Below are 20,273 nucleotides of genomic sequence, written 5' to 3' on the forward strand. Positions count from 1 at the left end.
AATCATGAATAATGATGAATGATAATGAATGATGATGAATAATCATGAATAATGATGAATAATAATGAATAATGATGAATAATAATGAATAATGATGAATAATTATGAATAATCATGAATAATGATGAATAATTATGAATAATCATGAATGATGATGAATAATCATGGATAATGATGAATGATGATGAATAATCATGAATAATCATGAATAATGATGAATAACCATGAATAATGATGAATGATAATGAATGATGATGAATAATTATGAATAATGATGAATAATCATGAATAATGATGAATAATCATGAATAATGATGAATAATCATGAATAATGATGAATAATAATGAATAATGATGAATGATTATGAATAATGATGAATAATAATGAATAATGATGAATAATCATGCATAATGATGAATAATCATGAATATTTATGAGTAATCATGAATAATCATGAATAATGATGATGAATAATGTAATCGTTTCTTTTGGTAGAGTGTGTGTGACGTACAGGGTCCGCCCCGCCCACACCCTGGCCATGGCCGCCCACCCGGTGAGAGTGGAGGGCGGCGGGGTCCGAGCGTCGTCGGGGCGGGGGCTGGAGGGTCCGTGCCCCCTGGGGCTGCTGGTGACGGAGGTGGTGACCAACAGTAGCCTCCTGGCCCGCCTCCATGGCGCCCTCGACCTGACCTTCCCTTTCACACAACCCTGGCAGGTACCTCACCACCCTCATCCATCTCTGGGGTGCTATATCTGGGGATCTTCAGGGGGTGCTATATCTGGGGTGCTTCAGGGGGTGCTATATCTGGGGATCTTCAGGGGGTGCTATATCTGGGGATGACGTGTTAGAGGGAGAGGGAGGTAGGGGGGTGGAGCTTCCATTCCTGCGTCATTAGAACAGTGACGTAACGATGACGTGTTAGAGGGAGAGGGAGGTAGGGGGTGGAGCTTCCATTCCTGCGTCATTAGAACAGTGACGTAACGATGACGTGTTAGAGGGAGAGGGAGGTAGGGGGTGGAGCTTCCATTCCTGCGTCATTAGAACAGTGACGTAACGATGACGTGTTAGAGGGAGAGGGAGGTAGGGGGTGGAGCTTCCATTCCTGCGTCATTAGAACAGTGACGTAACGATGACGTGTTAGAGGGAGAGGGAGGTAGGGGGTGGAGCTTCCATTCCTGCGTCATTAGAACAGTGACGTAACGATGACGTGTTAGAGGGAGAGGGAGGTAGGGGGGTGGAGCTTCCATTCCTGCGTCATTAGAACAGTGACGTAACGATGACGTGTTAGAGGGAGAGGGAGGTAGGGGGGTGGAGCTTCCATTCCTGCGTCATTAGAACAGTGACGTAACGATGACGTGTTAGAGGGAGAGGGAGGTAGGGGGGTGGAGCTTCCATTCCTGCGTCATTAGAACAGTGACGTAACGATGACGTGTTAGAGGGAGAGGGAGGTAGGGGGGTGGAGCTTCCATTCCTGCGTCATTAGAACAGTGACGTAACGATGACGTGTTAGAGGGAGAGGGAGGTAGGGGGGTGGAGCTTCCATTCCTGCGTCATTAGAACAGTGACGTAACGATGACGTGTTAGAGGGAGAGGGAGGTAGGGGGTGGAGCTTCCATTCCTGCGTCATTAGAACAGTGACGTAACGATGACGTGTTAGAGGGAGAGGGAGATAGGGGGGTGGAGCTTCCATTCCTGCGTCATTAGAACAGTGACGTAACGATGACGTGTTAGAGGGAGAGGGAGGTAGGGGGGTGCAGCTTCCATTCCTGCGTCATTAGAACAGTGACGTAACGATGACGTGTTAGAGGGAGAGGGAGATAGGGGGGTGGAGCTTCCATTCCTGTGTCATTAGACCAGTGACGTAACGATGACGTGTTAGAGGGAGAGGGAGGTAGGGGGTGGAGCTTCCATTCCTGCGTCATTAGAACAGTGACGTAACGATGACGTGTTAGAGGGAGAGGGAGGTAGGGGGGTGGAGCTTCCATTCCTGCGTCATTAGAACAGTGACGTAACGATGACGTGTTAGAGGGAGAGGGAGGTAGGGGGGTGGAGCTTCCATTCCTGCGTCATTAGAACAGTGACGTAACGATGACGTGTTAGAGGGAGAGGGAGGTAGGGGGGTGGAGTTTCCATTCCTGCGTCATTAGAACAGTGACGTAGCGATGACGTGTTAGAGGGAGAGGGAGGTAGGGGGGTGGAGCTTCCATTCCTGCATCATTAGACCAGTGACGTAACGATGACGTGTTGTGTTTCAGGTGAGATTCAAACTGATCGTTGAGGCCTGGCATGACGTCACAGGCAAGCTCTTCAGCATGGAGGAACCAGTGATGGAGAGAGGTGAGTAATGTAAGGGTAAGAGAGATGTATGGAAATAAAAAGAGCGTGGTTGAGAGAGCAGAAGAGGGTGTTTTGAAATGGTTTGGGCACATGGAGAGAATGAGTGAGGAAAGATTGACCAAGAGGATATATGTGTCAGAGGTGGAGGGAACGAGGAGAAGTGGGAGACCAAATTGGAGGTGGAAAGATGGAGTGAAAAAGACTTGAGTAATAGTGGTCCTGAACATGCAGGAGGGTGAAAGGCGTGCAAGGAATAGAGTGAATTGGAAGGATGTGGTATACCGGGGTCGACGTGCTGTCAATGGATTGAATCAGGGCATGTGAAGCGTCTGGGGTAAACCATGGAAAGTTCTGTGGGGCCTGGATGTGGAAAGGGAGCTGTGGTTTCGGTGCAGAACACATGACAACTGGGTAGGGGGGGAAGGGTAAATAAAGTGGATCACTATAACGGGGTTCGGTCTCTTACAGACGGGTTGGGTCAGCTGATCGCGCGACACGAGGGTCACCACGTGGTGAGGTCAGGTCATCCTTGGTCGCACCACGCCCACGCCAACGACCATACGACCCTCCACTACGCCCTGAAGGTCATCTGCGTTGACCCCTTCCATGGCACGCGCTGTACACAGGTAAGGTCATCACAGGTCACGTAGGAGGTCAGCGTTCCTGACCGTGACGCAGTCACGGGCCGGCCAGGGTCGAGATCGCATGGGTTCGAATTCTGGTTGCGGCAGTTGGCCCACAGTCAATCCAGCTGTTCATCCACGCCTAAGGGCCGGTCGATGAAATGGAAGATATGCATTGATGCTGGATCTCCTGGAGCTTCTGTAGAAGGGAGATGATGTTGGCGAGGTCGTGAATGAGTGAGTGGCTGCCTTTTGCACATTTTTCATCTGAAGTTGTAGCCACACGACCTTTGGTTCTAGTTTCTTTTCAAGATAAGATATGACGACCTCCATCATGAGTCATGCCAAAGGGGTAGGAGTGTAAATACTTGAAATGAATCACCACAGAAGCCCAGCAATGGAATGTCGAGCTGAGAGTCGCAAGTGTAAGGACTCCAGATGCAGTGTGTGTGTCTCTATAATGCAAGAGTCAGTGGACCTTTTGACTACCCGGGTATTCTGTTACCCATGTATATGTGATGGACGAATTTTCGGGCCACGCCAATAGTGTCCATCGTGTGCGCGTGTCCAAACGCACAGCGATCGGTGGCTGGATTGACCATACGGAAACGCTCCCTGGCGGAAGACCAGACGTGGTGAACCACCAATTATGTAAGTGGACGTTGGTCATCTTTGTCGAATTACGACCCGGATGGTAATTAGGTCGCGTGGGATCACACAAGGTCCCAGTCATTTGCATATGCGGTGCGGGATGTCCACGCTGGAGGAGCGTGGTTTCGACAGACGCCTGAGAGTTTGTGGTGACGCAGAAGGTGACGCAAGGCCTTTTAATGGGACCATAAAGTCGGTTTCTGAACCTCCTGTTGTGGGGGGGTGATGCGGGAGGCATGTGGAGTAATGGTGTGGTAGTGTGGTGGAATGAGGAATGACGTTGATGTATGTATGCGAATACACAACACCACCACCTGGCAGGAGGAAAGTTTAGAGTCTGGGGTGAGGTTACCTGCTTGAAAATAGTGTCTACTCTTATATAAAGAAGATATGATGGTAAAGCACAAGACTCCTCCCCCACCCACCTTATCCTCCGGCTCAATAGCCCACGTCTGATGTAGCGTATACTGTGTTGGGAATTCTATAGGAAAGTAGTTTTTTGGGGGAGAACATTCCGAAGGGAATTCAGTTGCCGGCTCCTCTTTTAACCTGTATTTTAGCCTGTAATCAGTGAATGAGAGTTAGCACATCAGCCAATCTAATATAGAGTATACTGCCTGAGAAATTCTGTAGGAAAGTACGTTTGGAAAACATTCCGAATTTAATGTAATTGCTGGATTCTCTTTTACCTTATAGTCTATACATAAGATTTAGAATACGTTTGCATTATATGATATTCATTAATAATGAATGTAATTTTGATATTGGTGAAGTCTTCGTGAATGTGGGAATCGTGGTGGGAGGCGTGTGGAGCGGTATAGGTGGTGTGGCGCGGCAGAAGGCGTGGTGTTGGGTGTGTGTGTGTGTGTGTGTGTGTGTGTTGGTGACAAGCCTGGCGGAAGACATGGGTGATGTTGGGCGGCTCGCGCTGCCTCCGTAGTTTGGGCCGGACCAGCGGAAGGTACGGACGTGTCACTCCCCTTCCCTCTGGCAGCAGCCTCGCTCCCCCTGGGGTAGTTTTACTCTCCCAGCAGTAGCAGGGTCACTCTGCCTCCAAGCGGTGCCAAGCCAGCCTAGTTGGAGCGCCGGGGTGGTGGTTTTAATCAACCGGGTGACCCAAAGATGGTGTTTGAGATCGGTGAAGAAAAACGTAATAACATTTTACGGACAGAAGAGTTCCGTCTGCACCAACTGAAATGGAAAAAAAAATTAAAAAATTGGAAAATTTATGAGGCAGTTGTGGGCTGACGATTGTTAATTTTAGTTAAAAATGCCAAGAAAAAAAAGGAAAAATTTAAAATTTTATTTGAAAAAGGTGGATTTTATTTTGATATATCTATGGAAACATTAATAGCAGACTGTGTGAACATTGCGACGATATATAGCAGTGTAATTCCATAAGAAACACCAATGTAATCTAAGTGAAAACTGACAATTGAACAAGTTACATTCAAGTGGTCAAAATAGTTGAAAGAAAAAACATTTAAAAACAAAATAAAAGATTAATTTACGAGATTTAAAATGAATTCTGTTAAAAACAATTTTTTTTCTATAAAATCTAACTATGTGAATTTGGGTGAAATTATACATTTTTGAGCTAATGAATAATTACATTAGTTAAGTAATAAATTATAAGGCGATAAAGATAGTACAAAGTTAATGGGGTAAATTATATATGTTTTACGTACAATATATAGAGAATCTTAAGTTTGATGGGAAATAAAGTTCTATAAAGGGAAAAATTTTTGCATAGTGGGAAAGAATAGAATAGATTGTGGGAATATAAAATTTTAAAAGAAAAAAATTAATTGGCAAAATTATGCCTGGGAAAATAAGGGAGAAATCTGTTGGGTAATGGTAAGGGGAAAAAATGGAGAATGGGCAAATATTGTCATGGAGGAAATGATGTCAATAGAGGTTATGTTTAGTGGGAAAATATGTCAAGAGTAGATTTGCTGCTCGGGGAAATATAGTGCCCAACTGGATATATAATATTTTTATGACGGAAGGAAAATATATGATAACTTTGAAGGACAGTGTTCAAAGACAAGGTAGATTCTACTGGGGAAAAGTATTGTGTGGTTGAAAACGTCTCGTACATTTAGAAAACGTCTCATACATTTAGAAAACGTCTCAGGTTTAGAAAACGTCTCATACATTTAGAAAACGTCTCGTACATTTAGAAAACGTCTCATACATTTAGAAAACGTCTCATACATTTAGAAAACGTCTCATACATTTAGAAAACGTCTCGTACATTAAGAAAACGTCTCATACATTGAGAAAACGTCTCATACATTTAGAAAACGTCTCGTACATTAAGAAAACGTCTCATACATTTAGAAAACGTCCCAGATTTAGAAAACGTCTCATACATTGAGAAAACGTCTCGTACATTTAGAAAACGTCTCATCCATTTAGAAAACCTCTCATACGTTGAGAAAACGTCTCATACATTTAGAAAACGTCCCAGGTTTAGAAAACGTCTCGTACATTTAGAAAACGTCTCATACATTTAGAAAACCTCTCATACATTTAGAAAACGTCTCATACATTTAGAAAACGTCTCATACATTTAGAAAACCTCTCATACGTTGAGAAAACGTCTCATACATTTAGAAAACGTCTCATACATTTAGAAAACGTCTCATACATTTAGAAAACGTCTCTTGGGTACACATATCACGGAGAGAGGTAGATTTTTAGGGCATTTTCCTTTGAATTTTGGATAGGAAGACATAATAGTAACCTTCCTTTGGGGGAAATAGAACCAATAGGGTGATGCCAAATAGGGAAAATACGTCTTAGAAATAGTGTAATGCCAATTAGGGAAAATAGTCGTGGAACACAGGAGGAAAATGTTGGTCTTACTAAGGAAAATTGTGTCCAATATGGGCGAAAATAAGTGCCACAGGGGAGGAAAAAATGTTTGCATAATGTTGACATATATTTGGGTCCCTCATTGTAAGGTAAGTCTTGAAGAAATTGTTTAATACATCGTTTTAATGCCCTTCATTGTATTATAATGTATAGTTGTATGATGTATAAATCTATCGGGGTATAGATGATATATTGAGTATATCTCTGGGTACATGTGAGGGAATGAGGCCATTTTCGTCGTCTTGTTCATGCCGCTACCACGCCAGCGTAGGAGTCGGCGACTGTGTATATATAGAAGATATATCGTCTCTGGGTCTTTGATATGCTGTAGTATATCCATTGTCTAAGGGTTCTATGATATATTCCTAGGATAGTTATATGCTTCTGGTATATCGTATATAATAGATATGTTTATATAGGTGTTTGTTATGGATGGAATACGTATATTTCGACATCGAAGTATACTCTTCTCAGCATATCTACTCTCAAGTATATTCTTTAATACTTGCTCTTAAATATGGCGGCCCTAACGTTTATTTAAATGGTTCGTTGATGATCTGGTTTAAAACGTGACTCAACTCTGCTGACCTCTTGCACGTGAGGTTAAAAGGTCGTGACCCACGACCCATAATGGCTGTGGTTATGGCTTGTTAGCTGGGTCGTTAGCTTAGCAATACATTAGAGCAATTAATGTCTATTCACAGCACAATTATGCAAGACAACTATGCTAATGATGGCATTAAGTAAGTCCATGGTACTAATTACTTGCCTAAATTACCGCTGGTAATAAATGGCTTTTTTTGTGTTTTTTTCTCTGAAAATTTCATCAAAATTTGAATATGCGTTCGATTATAACACACAACTGGGGTTAAAATCTTCAAATAAACTTTCATTAGTCAGTAGATATTTTAAAATACATTAGAAAAAAATATCGGAAAAGTATTCGCTCTAAAGTGAGAATTCACAAAGGTTTTGGTTAAGAAAATATAAATATTTTGACATCGAATGTCAGTGTAGATAAATGTTTCCGTCTCGAAGCTAAAGTATTATGTTTCTTATTATTTATCTGGTCGGCTGCATTTATCCGCTAGTCGCTTAAGAAATGATTTACTAAAATAAAAAATATATTTATATCGTCATATTACTAAAGACAGCGATGATGACAACTCAAAATTTTAAAAAATGAATTTCAAAAGTTAGCGGGTGTTTCCCCCCCAGTACGCTGGCCACGGTTACCAAGCGTAAGATTTATTCTCATATATATTTCATCAGATCTTCCTACTCAGGCGTATATTAGGGACGTAAAATATACGTTGTATTTGAGAAATAAGTTAGAGTTTATCGTACGTGCAGCAACTTATCGTACCCAAAGTGTCGCATCGAGTTTTATGAGGGACGAGTTTTTTTTTTTTTATTATTATATTCTGGCTGTCACGCAAGTTTCCGTCGTATTCGTACGCGGATTACTGATGAAGTCTTGCGCAAGTATTTACTTTATTCGTACCGACAGTCGTAAGGCAATGTAGTTCATTGCTTAAATCATTGTACCTGCAGTCGTAAGTTATCGTACTCGGTTCTCGAAGTTATCGTATGTGCAGTCGTAAGTCGTCGTACTCAAGTTTCGGAAATGGTTGTACCTAAAGTCACATGTTATCGTTTTCTTACGTTTAGTCGTAAGTATTCGTACTCAGCTCCGAGAATGATCGTACCCACAGTCGCATGTTATCGTGCTCGGTTCTCGAAGTTATCGTATGCTTAGTCGTAAGTCGGCGTACTCAAGTTTCAGAAATTATTGTACCTAAAGTCACATTTTATCGTGCTCAGTTCTTGAAGTTTTCTTACGTTTAGTCGTAAGTCATCGTACTCCGTTCCGAGAATGATCGTACCTACAGTCGCATGTTATCGTGCTCAGTTCTCGAAGTTATCGTAAGTCATTGTAACTCAGTTCCGGGTAATTATTATACCTCACCGGATCTAAATAGACCAATCATGTTGCTCGTGTGACGGATGCAGGTGGACGACTGTGAATGTTAAACATTTTAACATCTACCAGGCCGTCACTGTAAATTGTCAATGTTAACTAGGTCGTCACTCCTATTTGTTAATGTTTACTAGGTCATCAGTAACTTCAGATTTCTCTTTGGGGAGAATAATGTAATGCAACCAAAAACTTTCACTTATTTGGCAAGTTTATCAAAACGTAAGAAACTCGTTTCCGTAGTTAGTATATATATATATATGATAAACGTGTTTCAATATAATTGATAAATCAGTCAAAATAGATAATATGGGAACTATTGATCCATCATAGGAGTTTAGCGGTAAAATGGTGAAATTATTAGACTAGAAAGATTTATTATATTTCCTATGACTTATTTTTATTTTTTTTTTGCACCATTATACGAGGAAGTGTTGTCAACTTTTTTTTTTTGTTATATTGTTCAACTGTACTTTTGTTACGCTCTGTCTCTCTGAGGAATTTAAGGTTGATCTTATTCGCTGGTGAAACTAACTGCTGTATTGACTAGAATGATCAATACATGCCCTGGGTACGATAACTCTTGTGTTTGATGTACGATTCCTCGTCTCCCTTTCTTGTGAAGTACGATAATTTGAAGCATCATATACTCGAGCTGTCGACCTTATGGCGGCGTAAACCCCTGTGTGTACGTACATGGGTCGTGCTGTGCGCATGCGCGCGCGCGCGGGGAAAAGGGGAGGGGGAATGGAGAGACCCAGAAGACCCCATAGCCCCTCCCCCGAGCGGGCCATCTTGATCTTAATATGGCACAAAAACTCGTCTGGCTCGATTCATAATAATATGGTGTGCGGATGGCTTATTAAATCATAATGCATTTTATTACTCGTACGAAGGATTGGACAGCATGATATTTATTTCGGGGTTAAGTCCAAGGATTTTCTCCATTATGCTCGTCTGCAAAACTTAGCAGAAATCTTTTTGAAATACCAGTTGGAGAAAGTTGTGTTAAGACCCACCTCATATTTAGCTGGAGGAAGCGTTAATTGCCTGTACCTTAAAGGTTAAAAATGGCTGAGTAGAAAACGTGGAGAACCCGAGAAATAGAGTTATAAAGTTCATTAGGAAAATAATTGGAAAGAAATGGAATTCTTAATTCTCATTGCTAGTTTATCCTCGTCGAATAACTTATTGGTTTCCATTTATGTAACGAATAACCACCAAACCAATGATGTTTTTTAAGCTGTACGAATAAAAGGCCTCCTTATGGACGTTTAAATGGCGTCCAGTCTTTTTCATAGGAGGAATAGCAAGCCTAGCGGACAAGTGTTGCTAATCTAGCTGTGTGTCTCTTGCTCTTTCAGTGTTTCTAACCTGGCTGGGTGTTGCTGCCTTAACAGCGTTACCAGTATCGCATAATCTTCTATCCTGTTTAGCAGGTAGATTGCTACCCTGACGCACAGTGTGACACCCTGGCAGACAGTGTTCCTTATTTAGCAGATAGGGTTGCCATCCTGGCAGACAAAGTGTTACCACCCTGGCAGACATTGTGCTACTCTAGCAGACAGAGTTACCACCTTGGCAGACATTGTGCTACTCTAGCAGACAGTGTTACCACCCTGGCAGACATTGTGCTACTCTAGCAGACAGTGTTACCACCCTGGCAGACTTTGTGCTACTCTAGCAGACAGTTACCACTCTGGCAGACTTTGTGCTACTCTAGCAGACAATGTTACCACCCTGGCAGACATTGTGCTACTCTAGCAGACAGTGTTACCACCCTGGCAGACATTGTGCTACTCTAGCAGACAGAGTTATCACCCTGGCAGACATTGTGCTACTCTAGCAGACAGTTATCACCCTGGCAGACATTGTGCTACTCTAGCAGACAGAGTTATCACCCTGGCAGACATTGTGCTACTCTAGCAGACAGTGTTACTACCCTGGCAGACATTGTGCTACTCTAGCAGACAGAGTTATCACCCTGGCAGACATTGTGCTACTCTAGCAGACAGTGTTACCACCCTGGCAGACATTGTGCTACTCTAGCAGACAGTGTTACCACCCTGGCAGACATTGTGCTACTCTAGCAGACAGAGTTATCACCCTGGCAGACAGTTTACTGGATGGTGTTTACACGTCGGTAAACAACATTGTCAGCAAGGCTGACAGTCTTGTCAGCCTAATAGATTACGTTTCCAGTTGAGAAAGACGAAAGTGCCAGGCTAGTGTATGGTGTTGCCATCGTGGCAGACAGTAGTGTCAGCGCAGCCAACGTCCGCTACCTGCCTGGGGGCCAGAGGGAAGGACGCGGGCTGGTGAAGGTGCAGCGGCGGCGGCGGCGGCGGTGAAAGTTCTCCCGCGCTCGCCATGGGAGTCGTTGCCCCGTCCACAGCGGCCCTGCCCGGGTTCCCTTGGACCAGACCCCGCCAATAGTGCTTTCCATGACGCAGGTCATCGTACCTACGCGGTTTGTTATCGTACCCAAATAAGCTCGGTAACTGAGGGATTAAGAGTACCGTGTCCAAGGCATGGTTATCGTACCCAACGGGGTGTCATTGTACTTTTTTTTATGGGATCGTCATCGTACCCATCGGACTGTTATCGTACCTTAAAGGTTATCGCTAAATGGGGGTCACATAGTACCCCCCTGGGTTGTCATTTGACCACAGGGGGCTATCGTTTTCTGAGGATTATTTACAATACCCAGGGGATGTTCATCGTACCCAGCGATTGTTACCGTATGCAAAGGGCTGTTATCTCACCTCAGCTGGTAGTTATCGTACTCCAAATACCACCGAATTCACAGTTTTAAGGATACTTAAGGATTCAGTAAATGTGATTAAGGATTCAGTAAATGTAATTAAGAATTCAGTGAATGTAATTGATGGAGTGAATAGTCAGACGATGGTGTAACCATTTAGATACGATGGGTAAACCCGCTGAGTAACATTATGTAACGATATCAATCCCTTTGAGTACGATAATACACTTCTGTGTATGATAGTAATTAATCGAGAACGATTATTTGATTACGTTTGTGTGATGAGTAATCATTGATTACTTCATGAATGACTCACAAAATTTTCTGTGCCATGAGTAAAGTTGTCGTTGTTTTGATTTGTTTAACGATTGGATATTAACAATATATTTGGTCTTCATTACCAATGAAACTCAATAATTTCACCAAAATCGATATTTGCATAAATACATCGACAAATACATCCATTGACACGTTTTGATTAGCCTCCACAACTCATTTGAATATCTGTGAATATCTCTCAGAGCTTATGGAAAAAAGGTTTACGTAAAAAAAACGCTTGGATTATGTTAATATTGGGTACTGGGGTGGGCTGGTGGCCAACCCAGGGCCAATATTAGCGGCTGGTGGCCATCCCTGGGCTAATATTAGCGGCTGGTGGCCAACCCAGGGCCAATATTAGCGGCTGGTGGCCAACCCAGGGCCAGTATTAGTGTCTGGTGGCCAACCCAGTGCTAATATTAGTGGCTGGTGGCCAACCCAGTGCTAATATTAGCGGCTGGTGGCCAACCCAGTGCTAATATTAGTGGCTGGTGGCCAACCCAGGGCCAGTATTAGCGTCTGGTGGCCAACCCAGGGCCAGTATTAGTGTCTGGTGGCCAACCCAGTGCTAATATTAGTGGCTGGTGGCCAACCCAGTGCTAATATTAGCGGCTGGTGGCCAACCCTGGGCCAATATTAGTGGCTGGTGGCCAATCCAGGGCCAATATTAGCGGCTGGTGGCCAATCCAGGGCCAATATTAGTGGCTGGTGGCCAACCCAGGGCCAATATTAGCGGCTGATGGCCAATCCTGGGCCAATATTAGTGTCTGGTGGCCAATCCTGTGCCAATGTTAGCGGCTGGTGACAAACCCAGGGCCAATATTAGCGGCTGGTGGCCAATCCAGGGCCAATATTAGTGTCTGGTGGCCAACCCAGTGCTAATATTAGTGGCTGGTGGCCAACCCAGGGCCAGTATTAGCGTCTGGTGGCCAACCCAGGGCCAGTATTAGTGTCTGGTGGCCAACCCAGTGCTAATATTAGTGGCTGGTGGCCAACCCAGGGCCAATATTAGCGGCTGGTGGCCAAGCCAGGGCCAGTATTAGTGTCTGGTGGCCAACCCAGTGCTAATATTAGCGGCTGTTGGCCAACCCAGGGCCAGTATTAGCGGCTGGTGGCCAACCCAGGGCCAATATTAGCGGCTGTTGGCCAACCCAGGGCCAATATTAGCGATTGGTGACCAACCCAGGGCCAATATTAGCGGCTGGTGGCCAACCCAGGGCCAATATTAGCGGCTGGTGGCCAACCCAGGGCCAATATTAGCGGCTGGTGGCCAACCCAGGGCCAATATTAGCGGCGGGTGGCCAATCCAGGGCCAGTATTAGCGGCTGGTGACCAATCCAGGGCCGATATTAGCGGCTGGTGGCCAAGCCAGGGCCAGTATTAGTGTCGGGTGGCCAACCCAGTGCTAATATTAGCGACTGGTGGCCAACCCAGTGCTAATATTAGCGGTTGGTGACCAACCCAGGGCCAATATTAGCGGCTGGTGGCCAACCCAGGGCCAATATTAGCGGCTGGTGGCCAATCCAGGGCCAATATTAGCGGCTGGTGGCCAATCCACTGCCAATATTAGCGGTTGGTGACCAACCCAGGGCCAATATTAGCGGCTGTTGGCCAACCCAGGGCCAATATTAGCGGTTGGTGACCAACCCAGGGCCGATATTAGCGGCGGGTGGCCAAGCCAGGGCCAGTATTAGTGTCTGGTGGCCAACCCAGTGCTAATATTAGTGGCTGGTGGCCAACCCAGGGCCAATATTAGCGGCTGGTGGCCAAGCCAGGGCCAGTATTAGTGTCTGGTGGCCAACCCAGTGCTAATATTAGCGGCTGTTGGCCAACCCAGGGCCAGTATTAGCGGCTGGTGGCCAACCCAGGGCCAATATTAGCGGCTGTTGGCCAACCCAGGGCCAATATTAGCGGTTGGTGACCAACCCAGGGCCAATATTAGCGGCTGGTGGCCAACCCAGGGCCAATATTAGCGGCTGGTGACCAACCCAGGGCCAATATTAGCGGCTGTTGGCCAACCCAGGGGAGGGTTCAACCTGGGGGTGGACATGATCAGGCCAGCCTGGGGGAGCGATCTGTCATCTCCAGGGGGTCGTCCCCAGGAGATGTGTCGTCCTGTCGCACAGCTGCGTCGTCCTATCGCACAGATGCGTCGTCCTGTCGCACAGATGCGTCGTCCTGTTGCACAGATGCGTCGTCCTGTTGCACAGATGCGTCATCCTGTTGCACAGATGCGTCATCCTGTTGCACAGATGCGTCGTCCTGTTGCACAGATGCGTCGTCCTGTTGCACAGATGCGTCGTCCTGTCGCACAGATGCGTCGTCCTGTTGCACAGCTGCGTCGTCCTGTTGCACAGATGCGTCGTCCTGTTGCACAGATGCGTCGTCCTGTCGCACAGATGCGTCGTCCTGTTGCACAGATGCGTCGTCCTGTTGCACAGATGCGTCGTCCTGTTGCACAGATGCGTCGTCCTGTCGCACAGATGCGTCGTCCTGTTGCACAGATGCGTCGTCCTGTTGCACAGATGCGTCGTCCTGTTGCACAGATGCGTCGTCCTGTCGCACAGATGCGTCGTCCTGTTGCACAGATGCGTCGTCCTGTTGCACAGCTGCGTCGTCCTGTTGCACAGATGCGTCGTTCTGTTGCACAGATGCGTCATCCTGTTGCACAGATGCGTCGTCCTGTTGCACAGATGCGTCGTCCTGTCGCACAGATGCGTCGTCCTGTTGCACAGATGCGTCGTCCTGTTGCACAGATGCGTCGTTCTGTTGCACAGATGCGTCGTCCTGTTGCACAGATGCGTCGTCCTGTCGCACAGATGCGTCGTCCTGTCGCACAGATGCGTCGTTCTGTTGCACAGATGCGTCGTCCTGTTGCACAGATGCGTCGTCCTGTTGCACAGATGCGTCGTCCTGTCGCACAGATGCGTCGTTCTGTTGCACAGATGCGTCGTCTTGTTGCACAGATGCGTCGTCCTGTCGCACAGATGCGTCGTCCTGTTGCACAGATGCGTCGTCCTGTCGCACAGCTGCGTCGTCCTGTCGCACAGATGCGTCGTCCTGTCGCACAGCTGCGTCGTCCTGTCGCACAGATGCGTCGTCCTGTCGCACAGATGCGTCGTCCTGTCGCACAGATGCGTCGTCCTGTCGCACAGATGCGTCGTCCTGTCGCACAGATGCGTCGTCCTGTCGCACAGATGCGTCATCCTGTCGCACAGCTGCGTCGTCTTGTCGCACAGCTGCGTCGTCCTATCGCACAGCTGCGTCGTCCTGTCGCACAGATGCGTCGTCCTGTCGCACAGATGCGTCGTCCTGTCGCACAGATGCGTCATCCTGTCGCACAGCTGCGTCGTCTTGTCGCACAGATGCGTCGTCCTGTCGCACAGATGCGTCGTCGTAAGGGGAGGGAGGGATGCGACGCGTCTGACGTATCAGACGTAATGCATCTTATCCTTCCTCTGCGTCGCCCGTAGTGCCTCACACCGACGACACAGACGCACCCACACCCACCCCCACCCTCTCCCCCGCTACGTGACGCTGCGTCACCCCCAGTGTGACGCAAGCCCAGGTGGAGAACACCCCCCCCCCTCCCCCCTCCTCAAGTGAGTTGTGCGCTGGGGGAAACCCCCCTTCACCCCCCCTTCCCCCTCCCCCCCACCTTAGCTTTTCCAGGTCTATCATGGAAATTCCCGATCGATCGACGGGAAATGGAAAGTGAGGGGCCGGGGCGGGGCCGTCTTCAAGGTGATGGGTGATGGTGATGATGATGGTGATTGGTGGTGATGGTGATGGTGATGGTCATGGATGATGGTTGATGGTGGGTGATGGTGATGGTAATGGGTGATGGATGATGGTGATGGTGATGGTAATGGGTGATGGTGATGGATGATGGTGATGGTGATGGGTGATGGTGGTGGTGATGGGTGATGATGATGGTGATGGGTGATGGTGATGATGGGTGATGGTGATGGTGATGGTGGTGGTGATGGGTGATGATGATGGTGATGGTGATGATGGGTGATGGTGATGGATGATGGTGATGGGTGATGGTGATGGGTGATGGTGATGGGTGATGGTGATGGATGATGATGATGGGTGATGGTGGTGATGGGTGGTGATGGTGATGGGTGATGGTGATGGTGATGGGTGATGGATGATGGTTGATGGTGGGTGATGGTGATGGGTGATGGATGATGGTGATGGGTGATGGTGATGGGTGATGGTAATGGGTGATGGTGATGGATGATGGTGATGGATGATGGTTGATGGTGGGTGATGGTGATGGTGATGGATGATGGTGATGGGTGATGGTGATGGGTGATGGTAATGGGTGATGGTGATGGATGATGGTGATGGGTGATGGTGGTGGTGATGATGATGGTGATGGGTGATGGTGATGATGGGTGATGGTGATGGGTGATGGTGATGGTGATGGTGGTGGTGATGGGTGATGATGGTGATGGTGATGATGGTGATGGGTGATGGTGATGGTGGTGGTGATGGGTGATGATGATGGTGATGGTGATGGTGATGGTGATGGTGATGGGTGATGGTGATGGGTGATGGTGATGGGTGATGATGATGGGTGATGGTGATGGGTGATGGTGATGGTGATGGTGATGGGTGATGGTGATGGATGATGGTGATGGTGATGGGTGATGGGTGATGGTGATGGTGATGGTGATGGGTGATGGTGATGGTGATGGATGATGGTGATGGGTGATGGTGATGGTGACATTGGCAGGGTGACATGTGACACAATATCTCTCCCCCTCTCCCCCCCTCCCTCCCCCCTGGGGGGTGATGGGGGGGGTTGTGACGGCATACGTCATCAGGGCGTCACAGTGTCAGGCGTAATGCGACCGTGACGCTACCGGACACACACACACACACACACACACACACACACACACACAGGGGTTGGGTCACTCTTGGTGACGTCAGCATGTGGGGCGCCCCATTCATCTCTCTAGGGGTGGGGCGGGGCTCAATGTGGGGCGCCCCACCCATTCATCTCTCTAGGGGTGGGGCGGGGCGGGGCTCAATGTGGGGCGCCCCACCCATTCATCTCTCTAGGGGTGGGGTGGGGCGGGGCTCAATGTGGGGCGCCCCACCCATTCATCTCTCTAGGGGTGGGGCGGGGCGGGGCTCAATGTGGGGCGCCCCACCCATTCATCTCTCTAGGGGTGGGGTGGGGGGGGGCGGGCCTCAATGTGGGGCGCCCCACCCATTCATCTCTCTAGGGGTGGGGCGGGGCGGGCCTCAATGTGGGGCGCCCCACCCATTCATCTCTCTAGGGGTGGGGTGGGGCGGGCCTCAATGTGGGGCGCCCCACCCATTCATCTCTCTAGGGGCGGGGTGGGGCGGGCCTCAATGTGGGGCGCCCCACCCATTCATCTCTCTAGGGGTGGGGTGGGGCGGGGCGGGCCTCAATGTGGGGCGCTCCACCCATTCATCTCTCTAGGGGTGCGGTGGGGCGGGCCTCAATGTGGGGCGCCCCACCCATTCATCTCTCTAGGGGCGGGGCGGGGCGGGCCTCAATGTGGGGCGCCCCACCCATTCATCTCTCTAGGGGTGGGGGTACCTCAGTGGCCCTGGGGGAGGGGGTGGGAGTACGCCCTCAGGGGGTTTTGGCCTCGCGGGCTGGGCCCTCAGGGGCCCCCGCCGCCCCGCCACCCTCTCGGTGGCTTGCCCCGGGGGGCGGGGCAGGCCATCCCGACCTATACATGACGTTATAAGGAAGGTCTGGATGTGAAGCATGAATGACTCTCTCTCTCTCTCTCTCTCTCTCTCTCTCTCTCTCTCTCTCTCTCTCTCTCTCTCTTTCCTCCGCTCAGCAAGGGGCGCCTCCGGGGCAAATTCACGGAATGTCTTGAAATACTTCAAGGCTACGACGACAATGTCCATTTGATGATGGAAAATTTCTTTACAGTAACGCCAGTTCTACCAACGAGAGAGAAAGTGGACCAAAACTTTGAGATGTCACTGAGTTGATCTCTCTCTCTCTCTCTCTCTCTCTCTCTCTCTCTCTCTCTCTCATTACACTTGAATATACCAATATTACTCAGGCATGAGCCAATATCACCGTGGAATATACAAAATCTTCATCCCTTCCCATCACGTCTACTTGGCTGACATCGTTCCGTTCCTTCGCTCGTTCCGTTCCACGTCACTTCCGGTCCGTTCCTGGAGGAACATCTCTTGAGTAGTTATTGTACATCGGGTCGTTCCCACATCCCAGCCCCCTCCCGACTCATTCAACACCTTTTAAGAAACCATATGATCAAGTCGTCACTCTTTCTTCTCTCCTCCATTTTAGGGAAGTCCATTATGACCCCTGTGTCCGTGGAGGTCAACAACCCTTACTCAGGCGTGACCCTTGACCTCCTCCGTTGACCTCTCTGTAATCCATGACATGGAGGGTAATTTTCGTGTAACACAAACGAGAGACGATTACCGGAACGACCCTTACTTAACCCAGGTATTTTGGTGATCGGGAAGATAATTGATGACGTATGTCGTTAAGAACTATCGTAATATAGCGAGCTGGGTCGTGTGCATGTGACCCCGCCATATGTAGCTTCCTGACCTCGAATTACCATGCCTTATTTCCATTAATTTGCATACTGTAAGGGGTTCAATATTGTGCCTGACCAGTGCTGGGGGATCTCACTGTGGCTCATTACCGCACTGGCTAGTGTAGCTATGACCCAGGGGCGCCTGGCTAGTGTAGCTACGTCAGGAGGTCTCCAGCTATGACCCAGGGGCGCCTGGCTAGTGTAGCTACGTCAGGAGGTCTCCAGCTATGACCCAGGGGCGCCTGGCTAGTGTGGCTACGTCAGGGGGTCTCCAGTTATGACCCAGGGGCGCCTGGCTAGTGTGGCTACGTCAGGAGGTGTCCAGCTATGACCCAGGGGCGCCTGGCTAGTGTGGCTACGTCAGGAGGTCTCCAGTTATGACCCAGGGGCGTCTGGCTAGTGTGGCTACGTTAGGAGGTCTCCAGCTATGACCCAGGGGCGTCTGGCTAGTGTGGCTACGTCAGGAGGGCTCCAGCTATGACCCAGGGGCGTCTGGCTAGTGTAGCTACGTCAGGAGGTCTCCAGCTATGACCCAGGGGCGCCTCTAGTGTAGCTACGTCAGGAGGTCTCCAGCTATGACCCAGGGGCGTCTGGCTAGTGTAGCTACGTCAGGAGGTCTCCAGCTATGACCCAGGGGCGCCTGGCTAGTGTGGCTACGTCAGGAGGTCTCCAGCTATGACCCAGGGGCGTCTGGCTAGTGTGGCTACGTCAGGAGGTCTCCAGCTATGACCCAGGGGCGCCTGGCTAGTGTGGCTACGTCAGGAGGTCTCCAGCTATGACCCAGGGGCGCCTGGCTAGTGTAGCTACGTCAGGAGGTCTCCAGCTATGACCCAGGGGCGCCTGGCTAGTGTGGCTACGTCAGGAGGTCTCCAGCTATGACCCAGGGGCGTCTGGCTAGTGTGGCTACGTCAGGAGGTCTCCAGCTATGACCCAGGGGCGCCTGGCTAGTATGGCTACGTCAGGAGGTCTCCAGCTATGACCCAGGGGCGTCTGGCTAGTGTAGCTACGTCAGGAGGTCTCCAGCTATGACCCAGGGGCGCCTGGCTAGTGTGGCTACGTCAGGAGGTCTCCAGCTATGACCCAGGGGCGTCTGGCTAGTGTGGCTACGTCAGGAGGTCTCCAGCTATGACCCAGGGGCGCCTGGCTAGTGTGGCTACGTCAGGAGGTCTCCAGCTATGACCCAGGGGCGCCTGGCTAGTGTAGCTACGTCAGGAGGTCTCCAGCTATGACCCAGGGGCGTCTGGCTAGTGTAGCTACGTCAGGAGGTCTCCAGCTATGACCCAGGGGCGTCTGGCTCGTCCTTCCCTATCATAAACTAAGAATAACAGCCACGGCCCCCAAGACATAGCCTAGAGGCACGCCACTGGCCATTTCCAACTCTCGCCTGGTCCTTCCTTCCACAAGGGTCATTATCGAACCATTATCGCCCTCATTTTAGTCTTCCTTGAAATACGATTTCTTAAAACCACCTTCCTCTGGGGCTGGCTGTGACCTTCAAACCCCCCCCCCCCCCCCCAGGACCACGGAGTCTGTGTGGGGGGAGAGAGAGAGAGAGAGAGAGAGAGAGAGAGAGAGAGTGTCTTGTGGGAGAGTAGCTGTAAGGAGGACGTAGTCAAGATAAAGATAAGATAACTATAGAGATGTGATCAGTGTTTATATACCTGTCTGTGTGTCTGTGAGTCCACCTTCAGGTACGCCTCTTGTCTGTGGACGTCTGTATAACTCCACGTTGCCCATCCTGGGGGCGCGCCAACCGTTTCCTTGGCCTCAGGCGGTTCCCTCCCTCCCCCGCGTCCAGGTTTCTCTCTCCTACCATTACTTCGTGACCTCTGATGAGGCCAGAACATGACCTCATTAGGGGCAATTTAACGACCTCAGGTGAGGCCAAATGTCTTCATGTTGCCTCGCCTGACGTGTGTGTGTGTGTGTGTGTGTGTGTGTGTTGCTTCCTCCTCCTCTGGTCCTGGTCGATAGTGATGATGTCGCTGTAGTGATGATGCCCGGTGTACGGCTTCTGTCTACACCATCATCACTACATCAATCTGTAGATGGTACATAATATTTGTATCATCACTACCACAATATGTACATGGTACATATGTTACATAATATTTGTATCATCACTACCACAATCTGTCATCA

At 48.7% G+C, this 20,273-nt stretch overlaps 1 protein-coding gene across 1 annotated transcript in view; it reads left to right on the forward strand.

Annotated features, from left to right (window-relative positions):
• The window catches only part of LOC139764876 (uncharacterized), a 78,538-nt gene that overhangs the window by 13,648 nt on the left and 44,617 nt on the right, over window positions 1–20,273 (forward strand). Inside the window, exons 3-5 of the mRNA XM_071691920.1 lie at window positions 497–716; window positions 2,258–2,339; window positions 2,808–2,965. Of these exons, the coding sequence (XP_071548021.1) occupies window positions 497–716; window positions 2,258–2,339; window positions 2,808–2,965 (460 nt within the window). The remainder of the gene's footprint in view (window positions 1–496; window positions 717–2,257; window positions 2,340–2,807; window positions 2,966–20,273) is intronic.

The sequence above is a fragment of the Panulirus ornatus genome, chromosome 51 (assembly GCF_036320965.1).
Source record: "Panulirus ornatus isolate Po-2019 chromosome 51, ASM3632096v1, whole genome shotgun sequence".
Classification (NCBI taxonomy): Eukaryota; Metazoa; Arthropoda; class Malacostraca; order Decapoda; family Palinuridae; genus Panulirus; species Panulirus ornatus.